This window comes from Silurus aristotelis (assembly GCF_946808225.1).
Source record: "Silurus aristotelis genome assembly, chromosome: 11".
In the NCBI taxonomy this organism is placed as follows: Eukaryota; Metazoa; Chordata; class Actinopteri; order Siluriformes; family Siluridae; genus Silurus; species Silurus aristotelis.
This window is the reverse complement of record NC_139584.1, coordinates 16,190,719-16,216,369: the sequence shown is the minus strand read 5'-3', so window position 1 is coordinate 16,216,369 and position 25,651 is coordinate 16,190,719. Positions and strand designations below refer to the sequence as shown.

The 25,651-nt window shown below is 39.7% G+C and overlaps 1 protein-coding gene across 2 annotated transcripts in view; it reads left to right on the top strand.

Moving 5' to 3' along the window:
• Positions 1–25,651, top strand: part of fbxl17 (F-box and leucine-rich repeat protein 17) — a 241,997-nt gene that overhangs the window by 81,304 nt on the left and 135,042 nt on the right. For both annotated transcript variants that reach the window (XM_083554499.1, XM_083554500.1), the window contains one exon: positions 5,575–5,705. In XM_083554499.1, the coding sequence (XP_083410625.1) occupies positions 5,575–5,705 (131 nt within the window). The remainder of the gene's footprint in view (positions 1–5,574; positions 5,706–25,651) is intronic.

Below are 25,651 nucleotides of genomic sequence, written 5' to 3'. Positions count from 1 at the left end.
TTGATATAGTGAATTGGTGGGTTTCACAATACATTTTCAACTCTTTTCCACGATATTCAATATTTTATTGCGATGCAACTGTAGATATCAGTGTTATATTTTTGTATTTTTCTTTTTTTACTTGGGGTTGCACGTGTAAATCACTGGATTCTTTCTTCTGTCGCCTCACTAACGGTAAACGCCACCTTGAACACCTTGTGTCGTTGTTTGGCATCCCAGCAGGATCTGCTTGATTAGGTTAATTCCAAAAAAAATACAAATAAAAAAATGAATGAAATTTAGTTAAAATGATTATTTGAGACCTGCCAAAATGTTTGCACATTTTTTTTATAGGAGCTCCACATTTGGGTTTTCTGTCCTTGAATAACTGATGCCCCTCAGAAGCTCTGCCCCTTACTCCCTTTTTACTTTAGTAATGCTTTGGCTGGTGTTCTTGTTTTGGCTGACTCACTTCCCATTATGGTAACGAGAAAAATGTTTAACATCAATATGTCTGATGTAACTACTATTACATTAGTACGTAGTTGGCTGCGGTTGTTTAGTACATCAAGCTGGCTGCATTTATCAGGGACATTTCTGTTTGAAAATGATCAGATTGAAGAATTGATGGAAAAAGCTAGAGAAATTTAAACAAAGATCCACCACTTTACAGATGATTTTAATGGGAAAGATAATTGGAGAGTAATGGATAGTAACACCTGTTTGTTTGCTGTTGTGCATCGGTCACTGCTGAACATGTGCTCATACGGTTTGAGCGGTTCAGCTACGAAAAACAGCTGAAAACATTTTAGGAACACGTGCCGTTTTGTAAAAAGGATTACATAAAACTTTGCTTTTATTTCGTGTTAAATGTGTTTGGTATACCAATCATTTATATAACACTGTAGGTAATTTGGTATAATTATACAGACGTACAATATAATAATGAGACTACAGTACAACAAATAAAACAGAACTGGTTCATTCCAGTCCCACAGTCTGGGTGCTCCAATTTATTGTTTTATGTATAGAGGATGGAAGCATGATGTCATTTAGTCTTTAAATCTGGCAAATTGGTGAGTAAGCGAAGCTGAACGCTGAATATAAAACAGTTTTGTTTCCGACTTTCACTGCTCTTTTGAGTTCCATCAACATTCCGTCATATGCGATACGAGGGATCACTTTTATTTATCCCGTACACACGTGTAATTCTTGCGTTTTTTCTGTAGGTGCACACTTTGCGTTTGAAAGTAAATGAAAGTTCATTGTATAAATTTTCTATAACGCATTGCTTTTAAATTCTCACGGCTGATTGGTCAGACTGTGTTAACGGACGTTTGTATGACGGCAACTCTGAAACAAGTTTCCGCTTTAGTTGAAGTTGCTGTAATATAATATAATAATAAATATAGTATAGCGCTCTCTGTGCAGCACTACAAACAAACAGCAGTCAACTATCGGTGCTGATTTATCGACAAAACCAACGAATCGCTCAACCTCTATATCCAACGATCTAAAAAAATGGATAATTAGGAAAATTATGGGTTTCCGTAAGAAAGCAGCTACAGTTCCAATCCACTGCCAATTTCTGTAGTATAGGAGGAATAAAACAAGTAATAATCACATCACAACTGCACTTTTGTCTTTTTTCTAATCTACAGTGCATGTCGTAACACACGTGGTGCAGCTCTGTTATTTTGTGTCTCAGATTAAGGCTTTAGCGACTCCGTCTGCATCTGTGTGAAGGTTTTTGACGCTTGATGATGCACACATAAACCGAAATCCTTCTTTAGCTGTACTTCTCTGTCTTCCTGTGTATGATTATTTTTCAGGGGTCTATTCAAAAACTCCTGGAAGAGATAAGAATATTCTGACTTGAAATTCTTGCATGAAAGAAAAAAGGGAAAAAAAAAAAAACCCCAGCGTTGCTGTGTCTGTGCTAATGGCAGTTAATGTCATCCTTTTTAGAAAAGAAGAAACATAATGGCGTACCAAAATTGTGCTAATGGCCTGCACTCTGTCTTCCGCCTGTTTCATCCTTTGTGACGAATGATGCCTTTCCTGTAGAAAGAAGATTTTAACAGTCAGCAGTGAAACCTGCGTTTGCTCGTCTAGTCTAATTCCGAGAATGTTTGCCGTCATCGGCGATTCTTCGTATTGCTCCTTATTGAAACTACAGCTGCACCACGTCACTGTCTTTCCTGTATCGTTTTAAAAAAAACCCCAAAAACAAACGCAGGTGAACAGGAGCGCTAATATTTGCTCACGCCGAGCACAAGCTATAAAGCGTTTGCTCTTCATAGATCTGCTAACACGCAAAGAACCCAGCAGGGTGAATTCACGCTGCGATGTTTGCATTAGCGCTTCGCCGATTTTGTTTTTTTCCTAGTGTTCGGCTCAAGAAGTTCGGAGGATAAACGAAAGCGACTTAATTTACACTTGCTCACAGATTCCGTAATACAGATTCGAGCTTCAAGTAAGTTTCTCATGCAAATGCCGAATCCCTAGCAGTTGCTTTTGTTTTCTCTCTGCCACGTCCCTACACTACGAGAAGAATCAGTATGAGACATCTTTCCGTCCCCTTCTTCCCGTTGTCCCACACGCGCTGAATGGAACGATGTAAAACACGAACGAGCGCGCTAAAGACGCCTGCGAGCAGATGGAGGCATAGTGAGAGAAAAGGAAAGGGTGATTATCTAAAGATGGGGAGATGATTAATCTTCTTCTGTGAAGTGAAGCTATTGATTGCGGCGTAATGAATTCAGGAAAGGAGAAGCAATGGTGGAAAGTGGTGCTTAATACAGATATTTGTTGGGTTTTCTTGCTCAGTGAAAGAAACCGAAAGCCTTATTAAACAATAATTCAGCCTAATGAAGCTGAACATCTGTAGTGATGAACAGACAACAGGGTCTTATATATATATATATATATATATATCTCCTACACTGGCTTGTTACGCTGATGTGATCTATACTAATGTTGCAAGTCATTTCTAAACCATTACATATACATATCTTTATATTTTTCAGTAAAGGTTTGAAGTTGTCTCATTATTTTGACTACCACACGATTTTCTTTCATTATCAGGGAAAAATTCCACAAAATGTTCATCCTTTCATAATCCAATATCCATTAAATATATGTTGCTGGACTGTTATACTTCTTCTACTGCTTTGAGAAATGTGGTTTATTCTGTTAATACTTTTGACAAGGTTTTTTATTTTTAATAAGTAATCCAAATTGATCCTTTTTAAGGATAAAAAAAAAAAAAAAGAATCTTAAACATATTTAGATTTGCCTTTGTATAACTAAACCTGGCTTTCGACTTGAACATACCCATAGAAGCTGCATGACATTAAGAATAATGTATTTTGTATTTTGTCTAATAGAAACCGAATATAGATGGAGTTGATTGATTATATCTCAGACCACAATATGAACTAAATGTTTGTAGACACCTGACCATAGGATTCTATGTGCTGTTTGAACATCCCATTACAGACATATTTCACCATTTGCTGCTATTATAACCTGGGAAGATTCTGGGACCATTCTGGGAAGATGTTCCACTAGAATTTAGAGTGTGCAAAGGAGTATCAGTCACCATGACTTGCTCATCAGGGATAAAGTCAAGTCAAGTTTATTTCTATAGCGCTTTTCACAACGGACATTGTCTCAAAGCAGTTTTACAGAATTGAACAGTTAAGGTGAACGATGTGTATTTATCCCTGATGAGCAGCCGTGGCGACTGTGGCAAGGAAAAACTCCCTTAGATGTTATGAGGAGGAAACCTTGAGAGGAACCAGACTCAAAAGGGGAACCCATCCTCATTTGGATGATATCAAGAGTGTGATTATAAATCTTTTAACAATACAAAACACTGGAGAGTGAGAACTAACATGAGCACTGGAATATAAGAATATTTGTAATGATCTTTCTGCAGTCTTATACAGTCATTTGAGGTTATGGAACCAGGAGCTACTGAGCAACTCATGAAATAGCTCAACATTTGAGATCATTACAGATCCAACATCAGCTTCTCCATGCCAGAGCCTTTAAACACTCCAAGAGGTCCAATGTCCAATAAATACACATCATTCACCTTAACTGTTAAGTTAGAAATGAGTTTATTAGAGGGACAGCGCATTGTAAGACGTTTTAGAGACAAGGTGAGGGAGGCAAGATTGAGATGGTTTGGACATGTGCAGAGGAGGGACATGGGGTATATCAGGAGGAGAATGATGAGGATGGCGCCACCAGGAAAGAGGAGAAGAGGAAGGCTAAGGAGAAGGTTTATGGATGTGGTGAGGGAAGACATGCAGGTAGTTGGGTTGAAAGAGGCAGATGTAGAGGACAGGGGGGTGTGGAGGCAGATGATCCGCTGTGGCGACCCCTAATGGGCGAAGCCAAAAGAAGAAGATTCACCTTAACTGTTAAATTCTGTAAAGCTGCTTTGAGACAATGTCCGTTGTGAAAATCGCTATAGAAATAAACTTGACTTGTCTGTTTTTATGCTGGAACAGATTTGGGTCTTTGAGTTGAAGCTAAAGCAGAATTTAAGACTTTATAATTGTGTGCCCTCAACTTTCAAGTGGAAAGAATCATATATGGATATAGCAAGTCTTTCAATTAATCAGCATTGGTATGTGCATTGCATGTGAAAAAATGCGAAGGATATATTTTTCCCGTAAAAAATGTGTTTAGCAGTCAACACAAGAACTCAATGGTTTGTAGAGCCGGATGTTTTACCTGAACCCGGGTATAATTAGCCCTCATCAGAATTGATTGGTATTCGACTTTGGTCTTCACACTTAATTTTGAGGCTTGATTGCAGGGTGGGAAATTTCTGAAAGCAAGTGAAGCCGGTCTGTTATAAAGCGGAAGAATTCTGTCAAATTTTTTTTTTTAATTTATTTTCTTTATTTCTTTATTTATTTTTACCTCTAGGGTCCTGAGCTTCTTCTCCGAGCTGTTAGGTGTTAATGAACCATTAAGTTCCAGTCATTAAACCGATTCATAGGACTCATACGTTATTTGTCCCACATCATCGATGCAACTGTGCATGCTTATGGGTGAACTTCTCTCTCTCTCTCTCTCTCTCTCTCTCTCTCTCTCTCTCTCTCTCTCTCTCTCTCTCTCTCTCTCTTTTTGTTTTGTTGTCTTTTTTTTTTGTTGTCTTTTTTTTTTTTCTTTTTTTTTCCAGAACACATTAGTGTGTGTTCATTATACCAGATGTTTGCTTTGATGAAATTCATGACTTCCAGGGGAATTGTACAGGCCGTGCTGGTGTTTGTGTAGTCTGGACTGGATATTGCAATTATCTCGTGTGGTACTTGCAAAATGCCTTTTGTTTTTACGAAAAGTAAAATAAATGAGCTCAGAATAACGAAACTTATTAAACTTATGTGTTGGGTTTATGAAGCTAATTTGCGGCGCACTTGGACTAATATATTTTAATGGTACAGTTTGCCTATTGCAGATGTTTTCACTCGTTTTATTTTTCAATAACGAATGGAAAATAAAGCCTAGTTTTGTGTGTGTGCAAGAAAGCGGGAGTTATTAATCTCAGTATGTTATATGCTATATCCTCTGTAGCTGCGGAACCTGAGCAGCCTGGATCTCCGGCACATCTCAGAGCTGAACAACGAGACAGTGATGGAGGTGGTGAGAAATTGCCGGAAACTCAGCTCCCTGAACCTCTGCCTCAATTGGAGCATCAACGATAGGTATGTAATTCACACAAGCACCGTTTGTCAAACGTTTAAAGGCGAAACCAGCACGAATCAACAGGAATTACTGGAATATAAAACAAGCTGAGCCTGCACACACTGGCTGCCTGCGTGCAACACGTTAAATCATGACATTTTTGACAGATGATAAAGTGTGAATTTTTTATAAGTGTTATAAATAATTAGGTAACAGGGAATTTAGGCCTGAGTGTATCTGGGGTATTATGCTGAATATTTATGCCTTTTCCAGACCAGACATTGTAATGCAGACAGTGCAGACTCACGAAAAAACCTGAGATGATCTGTGCTTCATACTCTATATGTGGCAGGTGCAGAGATGTTGTTTTTTTAATTCTATTTTATTAAATAGACTCCCGTTGCTGAAGAACAGAGTTGAGAAACAACCAAACACACCGTATCAAGACAACAGTCGTGCTATATAAACATTTGAAAAATAGCTAGACTACGAGCACCACACAGTGCATGGAAGAAAAGATATTTAAAAGCTGCAGTGTTTAACTGCACTCCCACAAAGCGCTACAGCGAGGTAGGTGTGTGTCTAAGGTAGCAGCCGCTAAGAGAAAACAGAGTTTAAATGCCAGCACCAAACACACAAACACACACACACACACACACACACACACACACACACACACACACACACACACACACAGAGACACACCATCATCTCAGTGTCACCACTGTGCTGAAAATGAGCTACGATGTAGAATAACTTCTAACAAGCAGTGCTCCTGTGATTCTTCCTTTTCCACTAAGGGAGTGGACATATTAGAGTAGATTAGTTCTACTATTAATAATTATAGTAACAAAGGTGAAGTTTACGGTCAGCAGTCACAGATGCAAAGTAGCTGTACCTAATTAACTGGCGAGTAGGTGTATGCATGTGCTGTATATGGGAATAACGTGAATATCACACAGTCAAGCAAACTTTCGGTACGTCTTTTTGTTTAGCAAAGTGGCAGTTCAGCGGTTAAGGCTTTGGGTTACTGGTCACAGCTGCCACTCTTGGGCCCTTGAGCGAGGCCCTTAATCCTCTGTGCTCCAAGATGCGTTGACCCCAAATTCTTTACATCACTAGAATATACAAAGAAAGAATTTGACTGTGCTGTAATGTACATGTGGCAAGTAGCAAGTAACCTTCTATTTTTTATCGAATAAAAAATTACTTAAATATAACAATAAAAGAAGACTAAAAAAATACTAAATTGAAAGCAATGCTGTATTTAAATTCGGGTCGTCAAAATTAAGGAGCTAATAATTCGTTAACGCAAGTTCATTTTACTGGCACTACTTTTACTAACGCCTGATTAATGCAGCGTGCATTTCTGTTTGACCATTATTATTCAACTATATACAGTGAGGAAAATAAGTATTTGAACACCCTGCTATTTTTTAAGTTCTCCCACTTAGAAATCATGGAGGGGTCTGAAATTGTCATCGTAGGTGCATGTCCACTGTGAGAGACATAATCTAAAAAAAATAATCCAGAAATCACAATATATGATTTTTAACTATTTATTTGTATGATACAGTTGCGAATAAGTATTCGAACACCTGAGAAAGTCAATGTTAATATTTGGTACAGAAGCCTTTGTTTGCAATTACAGAGGTCAAACGTTTCCTGTAGTTTTTCACCAGGTTTGCACACACTGCAGGAGGGATTTTGGCCCACTCCTCCACACAGATCTTCTCTAGATCAGTCAGGTTTCTGGCCTGTCGCTAAGAAACACGGAGTTTGAGCTCCCTCCAAAGATTCTCTATTGGGTTTAGGTCTGGAGACTGGCTAGGCCACGCCAGAACCTTGATATGTTTCTTACAGAGCCACTCCTTGGTTATCCAGGCTGTGTGCTTCAGGTCATTGTCATGTTGGAAGACCCAGCCTCGAGGGAAGGAGGTTGTTCCCCAAAATCTCGCAATACATGGCCCCGGTCATCCTCTCCTTAATACAGTGCAGTTGCCCTGTCCCATGTGCAGAAAAACACCCCCAAAGCATGATGCTACCACCGCCATGCCTCACAGTAGGGATGGTGTTCTTGGGATGGTACTCATCATTCTTCTTCCTCCAAACACGTTTAGTGGAATTATGACCCAAAAGTTCTATTTTGGTCTCATCTGACCACATGACTTTCTCCCATGACTCCTCTGGATCATCCAAATGGTCATTGGCAAACTTAAGAGGTGCCTGGACATGTGCTGGTTTAAGCAGGGGAACCTTCCGTGCCATGCATGATTTCAAACCATGACGTCTTAGTGAATTACCAACAGTAACCTTGGAAACGGTGGTCCCAGCTCTTTTCAGGTCATTGACCAGCTCCTCCCGTGTAGTTCTGGGCTGATTTCTCACTTTCCTTAGGATCATTGAGACCCCACGAGGTGAGATCTTGCATGAAGCCCCAGTCCGAGGGAGATTGACAGTCATGTTTAGCTTCTTCCATTTTCTAATGATTGCTCCAACAGTGGACCTTTTTTCACCAAGCTGCTTGGCAATTTCCCCGTAGCCCTTTCCAGCCTTGTGGAGGTGTACAATTTTGTCTCTAGTGTTTTTGGACAGCTCTTTGGTCTTGGCCATGTTAGTAGTTGGATTCTTACTGATTGTATGGGGTGGACAGGTGTCTTTATGCAGCTAACGACCTTAAACAGGTGCATCTAATTTAGGATAATAAATGTAGTGGAGGTCTTTGAGGGTCAGAATTCTAGCTGATAGACAGGTGTTCAAATACTTATTTGCAGCTGTATCATACAAATAAATAGTTCAAAAATCATATATTGTGATTTCTGGATTATTTTTTTTTTTTAGATTATGTCTCTCACAGTGGACATGCACCTACGATGACAATTTCAGACCCCTCCATGATTTCTAAGTGGGAGAACTTGCAAAATAGCAGGTGTTCAAATACTTATTTTCCTCACTGTATATAAATAAATACAAAAGAGGACGAAATTAAATCTTTCAACACGACACGCATTTATTCACGACGTCCTTTCTTTCACGGATATAAAAAAAAAAAAAAAACTTCACAGAATGACAATTTTTAATCATTGAACATTTGCTTTGCGCCAAGTTACCGCCACGGTGCACACTTCCGACAATTAAAACCATCCGTGTGGAAACATGGCAAAAAAATTTAGTTTTGTGTCCTGATGATTTATGTAAAATAAAACACCATAATTGAAAACATTTACAAGAGTTGGGTTTTTTTTCATGTGTCTAATAGACATGAACAAGTTCTTCGGAAAAATGTCGATAACCTTTTAAAGCATGTCTAGTTTTAATGCTCTAGGTTGAGTTTGGTTGCAGTAATAATAAACATACATTTGCATAAAGCATATAATTATAGTTATAGTTATCCATGCCCCTGTTGATTAGGGTATTAAAAATTTGAAAAGTAATGATTTAAGACACATTTAGAACAAATAAAAATGTGCAATTAAGTTGCGATTAATCGCGATTTAATGTTTTAATTGATCGACAGCCCTTATTTCAATATATAGATTTTTCTACCATCAATTTTTTTGTTAAATAATTCATTTTATAAACTTTCAAATTAAAGTAGTATCAATCTCAAGTTTGCTCAGCTTGTTCCTGTACATACATCATATAGACTCCTGTATAATGATTATTTTTGTTGACTGTCACAGCATCCGTAAAACACGCACTGTATCATTACAATGTCTTTGTGTACTATAATAGTGTGTGTTTACCAGATCATTCATATCTAGTTGAACTTTGCACCTATTCAGGGGAACCAACAGAACTAGAGAGCTTTGATTTATTGACATTCGATATTTTTTGATATAATCTGGATCAATGAAGGATTTCAGATTTTGTGTAAAAGTTTTTTGTGTTCTCCTACTGAGGTGTAAAAGCTACTAATTTGTCCTAATGCTCTAAATATACCACTCAATTTTTAAATCTGTTGAATATAATGTTTACTTCGATAATGTACACCCACAAAACTGTTTTATTGAAAAGGAAGTAATATAACATCAGTAACCAGGCGATACTCTACAATGTCCTGAAAATGATTTGAATTGCATGAGTTTAAAACCAGATCAAGAGATTTAGTTGTTGGAGTTGTAGAGCAGTAAAGTGAGCAGCATAATGCGTCACAGCCTCACATAAGTCCTTTTAGTCATTTTCAAGGTGGATCTTTGGTGAAGAGAGTTTCACGTCGACTGTCGAGTTAAGCGTTTTCCATCCACTTTTCATTATGTAGCCTGATAGAGAGCACAGAGCTCATTTAGCTTTAGCTCTCTTCAAAGCTCTCAGCACACTGAACCTTAAACTCTTTGAAATCGTTGAAATGTATAAAAAAATGTTTTGTCGTTTTTCTTTTTTTTTTTTTCCCCCAGCTTTTAATTGTATCTTTAGTGGAGCTTCCCACCTCTCTTAGTTCGATATGAGCACCGTAATGCTGAACTTCACTTGCGTCTTTGATGGATATGATCTTTTTCGCCCCTTAAAGCGAATCTCTGACTTTAATGTTGAAGTGTCCTACAAACTGGCAAGATCTAAGACGAGCGGGAAAACAAGCACATCTTCAGTGATTGGTGCTAATTGTCTTGATGTTCTTGGTCCTTTGATACATTTTTTATTACATACAAAGCGCATAACTTTTCTCCCGGCCGAATCGGAGGGTTCAGAAACATTAAAAGACCGATGGTTCGAGAGGATCGATTTGACGACAGCTTGGAATAAATCAGTACACATTTTTTGAGTTGATTTATCTAACACTTTCATGCCCTTTTCAGTCTTCTTTTTGTTGTTTTTTTGTTTTTGTTTTCATATTTGCCTATTGTGTTGTGCCTATAGTAGTTTTAATGATTAGTTGTTGTACGAGACAACGCAATCGCTACGTACACAATCCGATACAATCTATTCAAGAGCTGTTAAACAAGCTTCTGCTTTTAATGGTACACTGTATTTTCCCAAGACAGTGCTGAGAGATATAATTGTGTATAATTGCGAAGCACATGTTAACAGTTAGTATGCTGTTAATCAAAACCTAGTGGTGGGAAGAAACAATAATATTTATTTTTATTATTTTTGATTTTTTTTTATTGTACTTGTAGTACATTTTTTTAAGTTTCTGCTTTTAATCTGAGCATTTTTCACGTTGGGAAATTGGGAAACAATGTAATTTGTTTATCTTCTTTTTACTCCAGTACATTTCAGGAAAAAAAAAAAAAAAACATACTGTTCCCCGTTTGGTGACTTCATACATTATGTTAAATAAGCAGCTGATGCGAGAGTTTAAGCCTGTGTGTGTGTGTGTGTGTGTGTGTGTGTGTGTGTGTGTGTGTGTGTGTGTGGAGTAAAGGATTTCTTGCATCACTAAATGCATCAATTTCTGTGTTCAAATGTATGCTATATGGACATGTATATATTTCCTGTCATATGCGGTTCTTCTCCCAACTGTCCACAAATCTAGTGGCTTAAAAATGTTTTGCGTTCACTTGAACTGTTCCAGAATGGCAATGCCCCTGTGCACAAAGTGAGCTCCATGAAGATATGCTTTACATGGTTTGGAGAGGAAGATCTTGAGTGGCCTGCTATAGAGCTCTGACTTCAACCCTATTGAACACCTTTGGGATGAATGTGAACGCTGACTGCACCCCAGTTCTCCTCATCTCACCTACATTCAATATCTGACAAGACTAACAACCCTTGTGTTGTGGTTGATGAGCACAAATGTTCAGAAGCACACTCCAAAATCTAGTGGAACATCTTGCCAGAAGAGTGAAGGGAATTATAAGAGCATTATTGGGACTAAATGTGGAATGCGATGCTAAAAAAAAAAAGGATATACCATACTTAATAAAGTGTTAAAGAAGTGCTGTTATGTTTATTAGAGCAAAGTCGATTTGTACAGGAATGGTCTACTTCCTGTTTGTCTTCCACCACTACAAGAACCTGCAGACCAAAAGAGAAACCAGGAACGGATATTGTGTTTTAGAACGGGGTTAGACCTTTTTTCTTTGTCTCTAGGACACCATTAAGCAAGAAACTGCTGATACACACAAATAATCATGGAGTTACGCGTGTAGGTGCACTGGTGTGTTATGCGAGGTGCTCTAAATCCACTGAAGTAAATTACACTCTGCTTTGTTTTGTTATGTTCTGTTTATCAAATGATGATCAGTATTTGTACAGATTCACTGTAATATGAGCTCTTCGTTCTAAATTCTTTCAACTTTTAGGATTTTGTATATATGTATGTAAGCTATTGGCTCTTTCAGTAAACATGTATAAGAGGGAAAAATAGACGGTCAGAGCGGATGTGTGGAAGTGCGCACCAGGGAGTGGCTCGGAACTGGAAGCGCAGGTCGATCTGATTTCACGTGTTGAGCAGAAGCAGGTGCTTCTCTCAGACATCTTTAAGTGCCTTCACTCTAAATCACAGGTGGGCGATTGAGATTATGCCCAGGCCCATGTGCTTCTGCAGAAGACATATTACCTATTTAGAGCTTCATCTTGTGCTTGGTGAGGCTTAACACCTGTGCTGTGTCAGGTCTGTATGTCTCATGGCTGAAATTGAGGCCAAGAGCAGATGATGACCACATGCTTCTGTAAAATAATATTAAGACTGTTCTGGTTCTACTGGCATGTGGGTTAAACGACAAATATCAGCCTTAGCACAGACAAATACGGCTCTGAGCACTGACACAAAATCAGTCTCAGGAAAACGAGTCTAAATTAAGCTTCCTCCTATTCTAGGTCCAGTTTTAATTCATCTGTTTAAGTTATCAATGTGATTTCTGTTACTACTCAATTGATTTATATACAAAACTATAAATATAGAAGTTAATGGCTTTCATAAAAAAAAAAAAATTACAAGAAATCAGGGCATATTTAAATTTTTTATATATATATACATCAGTATATATATATATATATATATATATATATATATATATATATATATATATATATATATATATATATATATATATATATAATGCAATATGTAATATGGCTGAGTTGTGAATTATGCGGATTTTTGTTCAGTTCTCGATTCTAATTCATCAGATGGTGTCGATTCATGTACAAGTTATTTAAATACGTCATTTTTATAGTAACGACTTGCACATAAACAGTTCTTGGTGTAGATCTGGTGACGTTTTCTGTGTGACAAGCTATTTATTTCAAAATGCAGCCTGGGGTGCAGTCGCGCGTTCCAATTTATCCCAAAGGTGTTCAGTAGTGCTGAGGTCATAGCTCTACAGCAGGCCACTCAGGATGTACCATTCCAAACGATGTAAACTGTATGTTCATGGAGCTTTGAAATCCTGAAACAGATTTGATCTCAATCTTTATAGTAACCTTTCGAGTGAAGAACCACATATGGCTGGAAAAGTCTGGCATGCAAATATTTTTGTCTGTATAGTGTACATGAGATGTCATTACAACCCAACTTCAGGTCTGAAAGAAGTACGGCTTTTACCACAGATGCTTTCATTACATGTAATTGATAAAAGTATGCAATGTATTATTCCATAACTTAAATAGTTCGAATTGTTACTGTATAAAAGGGAATTAACCACCAGGGACTTACTGTTAATGGGAAATAATCAACTTTGCTGGTCTGCATTATCCATTCAGTGTCAACAATGATATCGTTGGTGCTAAACTTGTGAAGGAATAAGACAAGTTAATAAAAGTCGTACCGTTAGAAATGTCCCCATGCACATGATGTCTTGGAATAATTTTGGTTTTATTTTTACACAACAGTGTTCGCTACTTTATCAGATCAGATCTCCAAGCCAAGTAGTAGAGCAATTCAAATCCTAGAAAGCATTTCACCCCTTTCTTTTTTTTTTTCTTTCTCTTTCCAGATTATAATAATAAAAAAAAAAAAATAAAAAAACAGGAGAAAGGATAGTTTCATAAGGAGAAAACATGCTGTGTTTTAGTCATCCCCTGTTATTGTATTGATTTTTTTTCAGTTTGGCAGTCTCGAGTTTATCGCAGCTGTTTACACAATACTGAGTTTACTGAGTGCTGCAGATACTATTGGCTGAACTTTACCTCTCCTGTTATTTTATGAGTATCTTCTTCTTTTTCTTTCGGCTGCTCCCATTAGGGGTCGCCACAGCGGATCATCCGTCTCCATACCACCCTGTCCTCTATATCTGCCTCTTTTACACCAACTACCTGCATGTCTTCCCTCACCACATCCATGAACCTCCTCCTTGGCCTTCCTCTTTTCCTCCTACCTGGGGGCTCCATCTTCAGCATTTTTCTACCAATATAATTCATGTCCCTTCTCTGCACATGTCCAAACCATCTCAATCTCGCCTCCCTCACCTTGTCACCACAACATCCTACATGTGCTGTCCCTCTAATAAACTCATTTCTAATCTTGTCCATCCTCGTCACTCCCAACGAAAACCTCAACATCTTCAGCTCTGCTACCTCCAGCTCCACCTCCTGTCTTTTACTCAATGCCACTGTCTCTAATCCATACAACATCGCAGGTCTCACCACAGTCCTATAAACTTTCCCTTTCATTCTTGCAGATACTCTTCTATCACAAATCACTCCTGTCACTCTTCTCCACCCACTCCACCCTGCCTGCACTCTTTTCTTTACTTCCCTAACACACTCTCCATTACTTTGCACTGTTGACCCCAGGTACCTGAACTCCTCCACCTTCTTCACCTCTTCACCCTGCAACCGCATCACTCCACTGCCCTCCCTCTCATTCACACACATGTACTCTGTCTTACTCCTACTGACTTTCATTCCCCTTCTCTCAAGCGCATATCTCCACCTCTCCAGGCTCTTCTCAACCTGCTCTCTACTCTCACCACAAATCACAATATCATCTGCAAACATCATAGTCCAGGGAGACTCCTGTCTGACCTCGTCCGTCAACCTGTCCATCACCACTGCAAACAGGAAAGGGCTCAGGGCCGATCCTTGATGTAGTCCAACCTTCACCCTGAACCAGTCTGTCGTACCTACTGCACACTTTACTGCCGTCACACTGTCCTCATACATGTCCTGCACCACCCTCAAATACTTCTCTGACACACCTGACTTCCTCATACAATACCACAACTCCTCTCTCGGCACCCTGTCGTACGCTTTCTCTAAATCCACAAATACACAATGCAGCTCCTTCTGTCCTTCTCTATACTTCTCCATCAACATCCTCAAAGCAAATAAGGCATCTGTGGTGCTCTTCCTCGGCATGAAACCATACTGTTGCTCACAGATGGTCACCTCTTCTCTCAGCCTGGCTTCCACTACTCTTTCCCATAACTTCATGGTGTGACTGATCAACTTAATTCCCCTGTAGTTACTGCAGGTTTGCACATCTCCCTTATGCTTAAAGATCGGTACCAGCACACTCCTTCTCCATTCCTCAGGCATCCTCTCCCCTTCCAGAATCCTGTTAAACAATCTGGTTAAAAACTCCACTGCCATCTCTCCTAAACATCTCCACGCTTCTACCGGTATGTCATCTGGTCCAACCGACTTTCCATTCTTCATCCTCTTAATCGCTGCTCTCACTTCCTCCTTACTAATCCTATCTACATCCTGCTTCACCAACTCCACATCCTCCAACCTTCTCTCTCTCTGATTTTCCTCATTCATCAGCTGCTCAAAATACTCCCTCCATCTTCTCAACACACTCTCCTCACTAGTCAACACATTTCCCTCTCCATCCTTTATTGCTCTAACTTGCAGTACATCCTTCCCAGCTCGGTCCCTCTGCTTGGCCAATCGGTATAAATCCTTTTCTCCTTCCTTAGTGTCCAACCTCTTATACAGTTCCTCATATGCCTTTTCCTTGGCTTTCGCCACATCCCTTTTAACCTGCTGTCGCATCTCCTTGTACTCCTGCCTACTTTTCTCATCACTCTGTCGATCCCACTTCTGTTTTGCCAATCTCTTTCCCCTAATGCTCTCCTGCACTTCCTCATTCCACCACCACGTCTCCTTGTCTTGCTTTCTATTTCCAGATGTCACACCAAGTACTTTTCTAGCTGCCTCCCTCATCACTCCTGCGGTAGTTGCCCAATCATCCGGCACCTCTTCACCACCACCAAGCCCCTGTCTGACCTCTTCCCTGAACCTCACACTACACTCTTCCTCCTTCAGTTTCCACCATCTTATTCTTCTTTCAAACCTTACTTTCCTCCTCTTCTTCTTCGCCTCCAAAACCATCCTACAGACCACCATTCGATGCTGTCTAGCTACACTGTCCCCCGCCAACACCTTACAGTCTCCAATCTCCTTCAGGTTGCATCTCCTACACAGAACATAATCCACCTGTGTGCACCTTCCTCCGCTCTTATACGTCACCCTATGATCCTCCTTCTTCTTAAAATACGTGTTCACCACTGCCATTTCCATCCTTTTAGCAAAATCTACCACCATCTGCCCTTCCACATTCCTCTCCTTAAAACCATACCTACCCATCACCTCCTCATCACCTCTGTTCCCTTCACCTACATGCCCATTAAAGTCTGCCCCAATCACCAATCGTTCTTTCCTAGGTACACCATCTACCACTTCATCTAATTCACTCCAGAATCTTTCCTTCTCCTCCATCTCACAGCCAACTTGTGGAGCATAGGCACTGATGACATTTATCATCATCCCTTCAACTTCCACCTTCACGATCATCACCCTATCAGAAACTCTCTTCACCTCCACTACACTCTTACTGTACTCTTCCTTCAGAATCACCCCTACACCATTTCTCTTCCCATCCACACCATGATAAAACAGTTTAAACCCACCTCCAATGTTCCTGGCCTTACTCCCTTTCCACTTGGTCTCCTGAACACACAACACATCTACCTTTCTCCTCTCCATCATATCAGCTATCTCTCTCCCTTTACCCGTCATAGTACCAACATTTAAAGTACCAACCCGAACCTCTACTCTCCTACACTGCTCCTTTTCCTGCCGTCTCTGTAGACGCCTTCCTCCTCTCCTTCTCCTCCTTCGGCCAACAGTAGCCCAATTTCCACCGGTACCCTGTCGGCTAACGATACCTGTGGCGGTCGTTGTTAACCCGGGCCTCGACCGATCCGGTATGAAATTCTCATTTGTGATCCGCATATTTGATTTGGCACATGTTTTACGCTGGATGCCCTTCCTAACGCAACCCTCCCCATTTACCCGGGCTTGGGACCGGCACTAAGAGTACACTGGCTTGTGCCCCCCTAATGGCTGGGTTTCCTGTTATTTTATGAGTATGACTGAATTTATTTGAGGAACGCATAGTCTACATCACATCGCTATCTCGTGTCTCAGCACACAGTGTTCCCCCCTCCCCCAGCCTCAGCTAGTGATTCCTTTACAGCATTTGTTTTAAGGATATTGAAAGAGTCTGGATCTCTGAATTGGTTATGATGGGCCTTAAGGGACTTGAGAAAATTGAAGGGGTGTAGAAGTTCTGAATTGTAGATATGCTGTAGGTCATAGGGTGCTACTATTTGATTTTTACACAGTCTCCCACCTGTATGTGACCACAAGGGCTTCAGCGAATCTGCTTGATAATGTGGTTTGGTGGTGTGAGTGTCAGATTGCAGCCTGTCAAAGAGTGAGGAGAGTTTGTGTGTGTGTGTGTGTGTGTGTGTGTGTGTGTGTGTGTGTGTGTGTGTGTGTGTGTGTGTGTGTGTGTGTGTGTGTGTGTGTATGAGAGAGAGACAGAGAGACAGAGAGACATAGAAAGAGATAATGTATGTACCTGGGGCTTTTTGTCTGTGTGAGAATGCGACAGGGAGATTACCTCCCAGGAGAGACGTCAGTGACGCACTGCTTTTAGCCCTGCTTCCATATGCACAGCACATAAGCCTGCGCTGCTGAATCCACCCCTGCTGAAGGTGTCCGGGTTTGTGTGTGTTAGTTTGCTCAGCTTTACCAAGATTTCACCTCCACTGATTCCAAGTGCAAAAAACTTCATGCGAAACATTCTTTTTGAAAGCCTTAAAGTTTGATTTTTGGTTTGAATAAAAAAAAAAAAATTATAATAATTTTATCGTTTTTGAGACACGTTCCTTTTGTTTCTATGCAACAAACCTGGGCAAAAACACACCAGAATTGGACAGTAAATGACTCCAAAAAAGTTCTGTCCAAATTTGACAAGACCGGGAGTGATTATGTTAGCAGACTGCCTCACAGTCAAACATCGAGAAGGAAGATTAATGGTTCGGGGTTGTTTTGGAGCAGAGAAGGTTGCAGACTCATTCCGTGTGAAATGAATCCTGAACCAACATGGCTACTGTTCCATACTTCAACATCATGCAATTCTGTCTGAAATGTGGCTCATTGGAAGCAACTTCACTGACACGAAGCCTACATGTCGGCTCTGTAAGCGTTATTTACAGAGCAAACGGTTGGCTGGAGTTTTATCTGCCATTGAATCCCTGCCCAGTCACCACACCTAAATCCTGTTGTACTGCAAGGTCATAACGAAAATTTCCAACGACTGAAGAACATCTTTGGCAAGATTTACAAGAGACATGGCAAAGTATTTCACCGGAATGTTTGGAGAAACGAACAGCCTTATACACACTGAGCGAGAGTGTGTATAAAGCGGTTATTCATGCTAGTGGAGAATTATTTATTTATCTTTAATGAAAATAACTCTGTACATTTATATATTTGTTTTATATTTATATTGTGTCTTTCAAAAACAATAAAATAGACATAATACAAAATACATAATTATTTTTTATGTAACCAAAGATACCAGAAATTCTGGTGATATCTTTATATTGTTTTTTTTTTCCTTCTCTTAAGAAATGCCTCAGATGATTATAAAGTACATGCGTATTTATTTGTTTTACTAAGATTTTTTTTTTTTTTTTTTTGTATTTCCTCAGAATAAGGTTCAGTGCATGATCCCTGAGTCAAGAGTTAAAATTCCTCTGTAATCTGATGTTCCCGAGCTGAATTGACATACCATGAATATATGAATACATCAAACATCATTACAATGCTTGTTAAAAAAAAAACACACCTGTGTGGTGTTCACTCAAGGTGTAAAAGAAGCCAGAGTACACTGTGTTTGGTAGGAGCTAAAGCCAGTCAGGACTGTGTGTGTGTGTGTGTGTGTGTGTGTGTGTGTGTGTGTGTGTGTGTGTGTGTGTGTGTGTGTGTGTGTGTGTGTGTGTGTGTGTGTGTGTGTGTGTGTGTGTGTGTGTGTGTGTGTGTGTGTGTGTGTGTGTCAGTCCAGTAATGGCAAGTTTCTCTGTGTTTTTTGGATTTCACAGAAATTAAACAGAGAACATTTATCTTTCACAGAAGGAAAAAAAATCAGTATTCCATGGAGTTTATATTTGGTACTACATCTTCCATGGAATTCCAAAGGGTACCCTTCTATGAGTGCAAAGTCTGATCTAGCAAATTCGTGTACAAGGTAATATTCAGGAAAGCCTTGTGTTTTTGCAGAAGGGTTTTCTGCATCGATGCTTTAGTCACGAGCTTGCGAAAGCTAATCGCATTGTATAATCTCTCACTGTCTCTCACCACACACAGCTCTGTGAAATTTAACCTTTACATAAACGTCTGTTTCATACAATAGCTTTCGCCAGAACGGATCGACCATAGCGTATATACAGGGTTATTCAAAAAGAACAAACTCATATCATGACGCATTGCTTCAGTTCTCAAGCATCGTCATGGAATGAGTCAGTGACCAAATGAAATTTGTAAGGAATCTCAAGCACTTCATTGCTCATTGGGATAATAACATGGAGTTTTGTATTACTTTGAATTTTTTTTCCAAATATTGCATAATGAAATCGGTTCATTCTTTTTGAATAACCGATGTGCTGTAAGGAAGCAGGCCTCAGCTTTAAGGCAGTTTTTTTCCCACTGCTGAAGGGTTTGAGGTGTAAACAAATACGTTTTTTTTTTTTTTTTTAGTAACGATAAATAAGTATCCAATATTTCCAGATGTATTCGGTGAGCTGCGTCTTCATTTCTGCTGCATGGTGGGAGCTAAAATGCTCTGGACATTTGCACATTGTCCTCAGATGAGGTGTCCTTTAGTGCAGTCTGTAACTAAAGAGAGAAGGATGCTCTTTATGGGACTCCCCCGTGTGTTCGGAAAAGCAAAACGCCTCTCCGTAACACCTTTCCTCACGCCTGGATCACATATATGTCGAATGGGAGCGAATTATTGTTTAGAAAATTGCTTTATAGATTGGATCTTCACAGTGTGATCAAAAGAATGGAGCAGGGTGCTAGTGAAGACCGCTATTTGGTATACACGACATGGACAAAAGTTTGTGGACATCTGACTATACTGTTTTTTTTTTTTAAACATTCCATTCCACATTTAGTCTCCATTTGCTGTTATTTTAACCTCCACTCTTCTGGGAAGATGTTCCACTAGATTTCGCAGAGAGGTTTTGGAGATCTGCGCTCATTCATCCTCTGACGTTGGTAACGAGGTAGTGTGAGGAGGCCTGGGGGGGTGCATTCAGGGTTCCAAATCATCCCAAAAGGTTGAAGTCAGAACTTTATTGCAGGCACACAAGATCTTCCACTTCAACCATTTAAGTCATATGTGCAAGTGATTGCACAATTTTATTCTGCCACATCCAAAGGCACTGTACAATTGTGTGTCTTCAACTTTGTAGTAACAGTTTGGGAAAGAATAACATATGGCTGGTATAGTCAGGTGTCTTCATACTTTTGTCCATATAATGCATTCCCATTTTCTGTACCACTTGACATCCATACTTGAGATTTAGACCCTGTTCTGTTGAACTAGTCTTCCTTTACCTTTCCTGCTTACCGCATAAGACGTAAAAGTTGGAAAAACCAGCGTCCATCGGTGTCCTCCCTCTTCTCACTGTGTATTCATCAAAAATGAAAAAGACAGACCTTCTCTCTGAATCCTGCTAGATCCACAAGTGGATTCAGGGAGCTTTTTTCGGCCTTCACGTTCAAAAAAACGACAAGAGGTCTTCGGGCGCTGATCCGTGTGCGAGTTTGGAGAGTGGAATACTCATCTCTAGCACGCGCTATGCTTCCTTCACACTCTCCCTCCTGACAGTTTCTTCCTCATGAGGAAAGCAGCATTCATCTCTACCTGTGTGTCTTTGCTGTCTGTTTCTGCTCACACTTCTTACCCCAGCTTCAGGGTGTTTCCATCAAAGCAGGGGGAAGAGCGCTGTCAACTTACATTGCGATTGGAGCTCAAGGAGGCGTTTTCAGGACTCCTTAAGAATTCAGGTAGCTCAGCTCCTGACAGTTGTTTTTTTTTCTTTTCTGTATCGTCTCTAGAACAGCGTGGACATAAAGAATGCATGATAAAATGGCGAGTAGTCCGAGATGTTAAGCGAATGTGTGGCGGCAGAGAAAGTAGCGCGCGATTCTGTTCAGTGTAAACGATTTCTTCTGATTGAGTGTCGTTTACATACAAATTTTTGGAAATGAGTGGTCGCTCGTTAATTGCTTCTTACTTCTTTATTGATGTTTTACATTCCGTATGGCAGGACAGCGGATTCGAAATGTTACACAGTGGATCGCGCTGTATAATGTTCTTTTTATTAATATATGATTTTATATCATTCCTTGGTGCAGGAAAAGACCAGATTTGATAAGGATTAGCCTTCTGGTGTTCAGGAGTGTCTGATGTGGTGTAATTAGGGAAAAACAGGCAGGAAATATTAACAGGTAACATTAAGTCATGAATTTTGTCTTTGGAGCATCACTTCAGCTTTAGTTTCAGCTTTAAAAAACAACAACAAAAATATCATAAGACCCAATGACTTGTTTATCATCATGCAGTGCTTTTTACGTCATTAAACTTTTATGTACTTTCAAATCCATCTTGACGGTCGCATACTTTTGTTGTTGGGCATCTAGTTTTTGTACATGCGATTAAAAATTAAATCATTCTGGAGTTAATCCAGCATGGGAGATTCTTCTTTATACAGCTTGTGTATGAATTTTGGGTCTTTTAGCTGTATATAGTGACCGTTTACCACAACCGTATAAACATCATTTATCTGCTCCGCTACATGGGAAGCAGTGAACCAAAGTGTTTACTCGGTGCCATTGAAAAACACATCCTGATTGATTCGAAGACGATGTCTTGCATCTGCAACCGACTCCGAGACCATAATACGTGCATTAAAAAGTGAATTAGATTTCGAAAATTTATGTTCACGGTTTATTGTCGAAGAATGATCCATTACAGAAATAAAATGTTTGCTGGATGTCGTAATGTTTAACATGCAGAGATAAAAGCCCCAGAAAAAACTATTTGTTGTTATTTTATTTTTTTTAAACATTGATTCTGACAATAAACTATCAGCTCTGCATGAGACTTAATACATCTTTCTGAACTGGGAATTTCCTTGTTTTTTGAGGAGTAGCTACAACTTTTCCTCTTTTCAACATGTTTTTTTTTTTTATTTATCGGGAAGGTGTGATCGTCAGCGATGTTGCCCCGGCAACAATGTAATAACTCTCATTCCAGATGGACTAATGTGCGAAAGCTTGTTGAAACTCCTAAAATGAAAGGAGGTGCTAAGCAAACAGGTAACGTAATAACCCAAATCATTTCTTAAGAACTGCTCCCTTGGCTTGTTACCAAAAGACTCATTGCTTTTCCAGAGATCGAGTCTAACGAGGGGATTTAACCGGGGAAACACTGCATATGCTAATGCTGTCCATGGGTTTGTTTGTCCTCCATCATGAATAAAACTTGTCCAATGGAAGTCTCGAGAGCGTTAAAGATTAAAATAGTGGATCTTGGCCACATGCTCATGACGGTCAGAGTAAATTCAAACGCGAAATGTGGATTTGTATAAAGTTAGAGATCTGAAATATGCACTTTTTTTTTTTTTTTTTAGCAAACATCAGGATACCGATTACTTTAATGGTGTGATCATTTGAAGGCAAGAATTCATTCTCAGATGATTCATTGACGTTGGTTAGCTATATTTTTTGGAGTACATCCATATTCTGTACAGTTGACGCGCGTGATTTTCTATCTGAGACGCGAACCGGAGCCTGGATCATCTACACATTCGCACCTTTTTCAGTATGACTGTGCAATTACACTGTAGTAGAGTTTGTAGTGGAGTCTGTTCCTGTTTTTATTGCCTTATAAGGAAATTCTGGTAAAAGGTTCCTGCGTTTGGTTCTTTTTACATTCAATTGAGAAATGATTTATTTATTTATTTATTTTATAAATGCCGTCATAGAAGGAATGAGACTCATTCCATTATAAACCTGTTTTAAAGAACGCCTTGAATTAAACACATTTGGAGGACAGGATAAAAAAAAAAAATTATTGTAAGTTGCTTGAATTATTTTTAATCCTTCAACTAATCAGAGGCCAGTTAATTTGAGGGCTTATTCAGATAGAAAAGCATGCCTTTTAGAGAGGAAATGAGCTTAATGTCTTAATCCCTATAAAACCCTTTCCTTATTGAGTAATTCCTCTGAATGCATATTATTCAGAAACTACTTGGAGTTCTTTTGGAGTTTAAAAAAAAAGCGTTGAAGGATCACCCTGTAATTATACAAGTATGGGATGTAAGTAGGTTCTATGAGTTTAAGTGGTGAAGATCTTTTGCTGCCTGTCAGGAGTGCGAGATCCTACAGGGACACCGGTCTGAAGTCTAGAGATCTAAAATATGTGAGCAAGATCCATTCTTAAGTAGTTTGACCCGAATCGAGGCGCCATTCGTCAAGGCACCGTTTAGACCAGTCTGCATTGGTTTGCCAATAACTGCGCCAAGAACCACCTACTCACACAGAAAGAGACTCTTACACTGACTTACCACAGACCTTTTCCTGTAGACTCTTAGCCCATCTTTTTTTGCTCACCACTAGCAGTTTTGGGAGGCAAATGAGATCACATGAATTTTGTTCCCTCCCCCGACTGTATATGACTTAAATGCATGTTGTGTTTTGGTGTTCAAAAGATGTATACAGTCAGAAATGCAATAAGACAATTTTTTGTATTTTTTGGCTATTTTACACAAATGCACATCCAAATTCCTCCGAATATGCAGCAGCGTTTGACATTTCTGCTGAAACTCCTGCGGTTATATGAACTGTTTTGTTTTTTGGTTGGGTTCACCGGGTGGGGAGGTTAAAAGTGGACGTTAGAAGCCGAAGGCGGCTTGCGCTGTTCCATGCTGTTTTGCTGGCGACGTTTTTTTTGTGGCTGAATTTGGTGAATTTTTAGACGTTCACGTCGTGTAATGCGTGCAAAGCTCGACTGGAATCCTGCAGGGGGGGTTGGATGGGAGGGAAATGAGCTCGTTTGAGCTGGCTGTGCAGCAGACGGAGTTGGGGTTGTGATCCACAGCGCTGTTGTGATACAGGGTTTGGCTGCTTTGCTTTGGAGAAATGCCGGAACACACAAAAAATCTTTTTTTTTTTTTTTTTTTAGCACTCGAAATGCTCCATTGACTCCACGGCTTGTTTTTTCTCTTTCCTGTCTTTCTCTTTTCCCTTTGTAGGCCCTCATGATATACAGAGGAAGGCTTACACAACACTTCCCAGAATTTGATGCTTGATTTGGGTTTAACTCGTAGACTTGCTGTTTTTTGTCTTTTTTTTTTCTTTTCCGCTCATCAAAAAAATAGGGATGTACAAAAAATGTGTACCAAGCAGAGTCAATCTCGTAGTTGTTTTTTTCTTCTTGTCATTTCTTGGCATAGGCTACTTTTGACTTAGCATACTACCAATTTGAATCTTGGTATTAAAATGCACACAGTCTATAGTAGAAGCAGAAAGACTCCACTTATAACGGCACTGGTCCTCGTGAATTCCTCACACGCCTCTATTCTTTAGAGATTCATAATAGCTATTTACTTTGGCTTATATGTCTAATTCCCCCCTTCATCCACCGGAACGATCACTATTTAATCTCCTCTCGGCTACTGGGTCTCATCAGATCCCATGAATGTGAAAGACTATTAAGGGAGGTCTCTGGAGTCCATCATTGGGTCTCTTTTCCTGCCCTCCGTGTTCCCAGGGAGGGAGAAAGCTCCGATGGGAATGCACAGCCAGCAGATATTTAAGTGATATTAAAGATCTCTGGCATTTAGTCATGCATTAGATGAGAAGTCCAAGGAATAATTAGCTTCTTGGCATGACCAGTAAAGGGAGTGGAGAGCATTGTTGAGTTTGTGACCTTGTGCCTTGTAGCTTTGTATGCAACTGTCTCAGGCTCTGTAGCGCTCTTAGCTGTGTGGAGATTTTGGCTAGAGCGTAATACCGGACTGGACAAAGACTGTAATGCTTTGACCTTTTCTTTCTGGAGCTCCATCCCTTACACGGACACGCTTTGTTTGTTCAGTTGATTTGCTTGAAAGGTTTCGGAGAGTCTTCCCCGCCTTCAATTCCAAGTATACATTTCCGAAGGAATTTCTACCGACCGCATAAAACTGGCTCTTTATCAAACCTGCTGTTTTGCCGTAGAGGTCAAATGTACAGTCAGTAACGATCTCATCTTGGAGATACTTCAAAGCTTCTCCAACATTCCCAGTGTAATATCCCGTGATATATCGGCTTTGCTTTGAAATATTCCAACGGATTTGTATTGCGTAAAGGTTCTTCGAAAGGCTCAGGATCTTGTTTAAAGCTATTACCGCAATTATATATTATACATAATTCACCCGCGGTCTGTACACATCTTGGAGTGATATTTATAAAAGTCATAGCCGGGGGGGGTCCTTGATGATCAGCAGATATGTTGTTTGCCCTAATTCGCCATTTGGAAACATTTGGAAATGTAATGCAGTTTATACGACGTAGCCTCAGAGGGGAAAAAAAAAGGGGGGGGGGGTCGAGTGATTGAAGTCGAGTTAGTCTGTTTACTTGAATCGCACCTTTAACAAATAGTTTTAGTTAAAAAAAATATATATATATATATACAAAAAAGCCCCTGGGGGATGGGAGGTGGTTGAGTGCCATT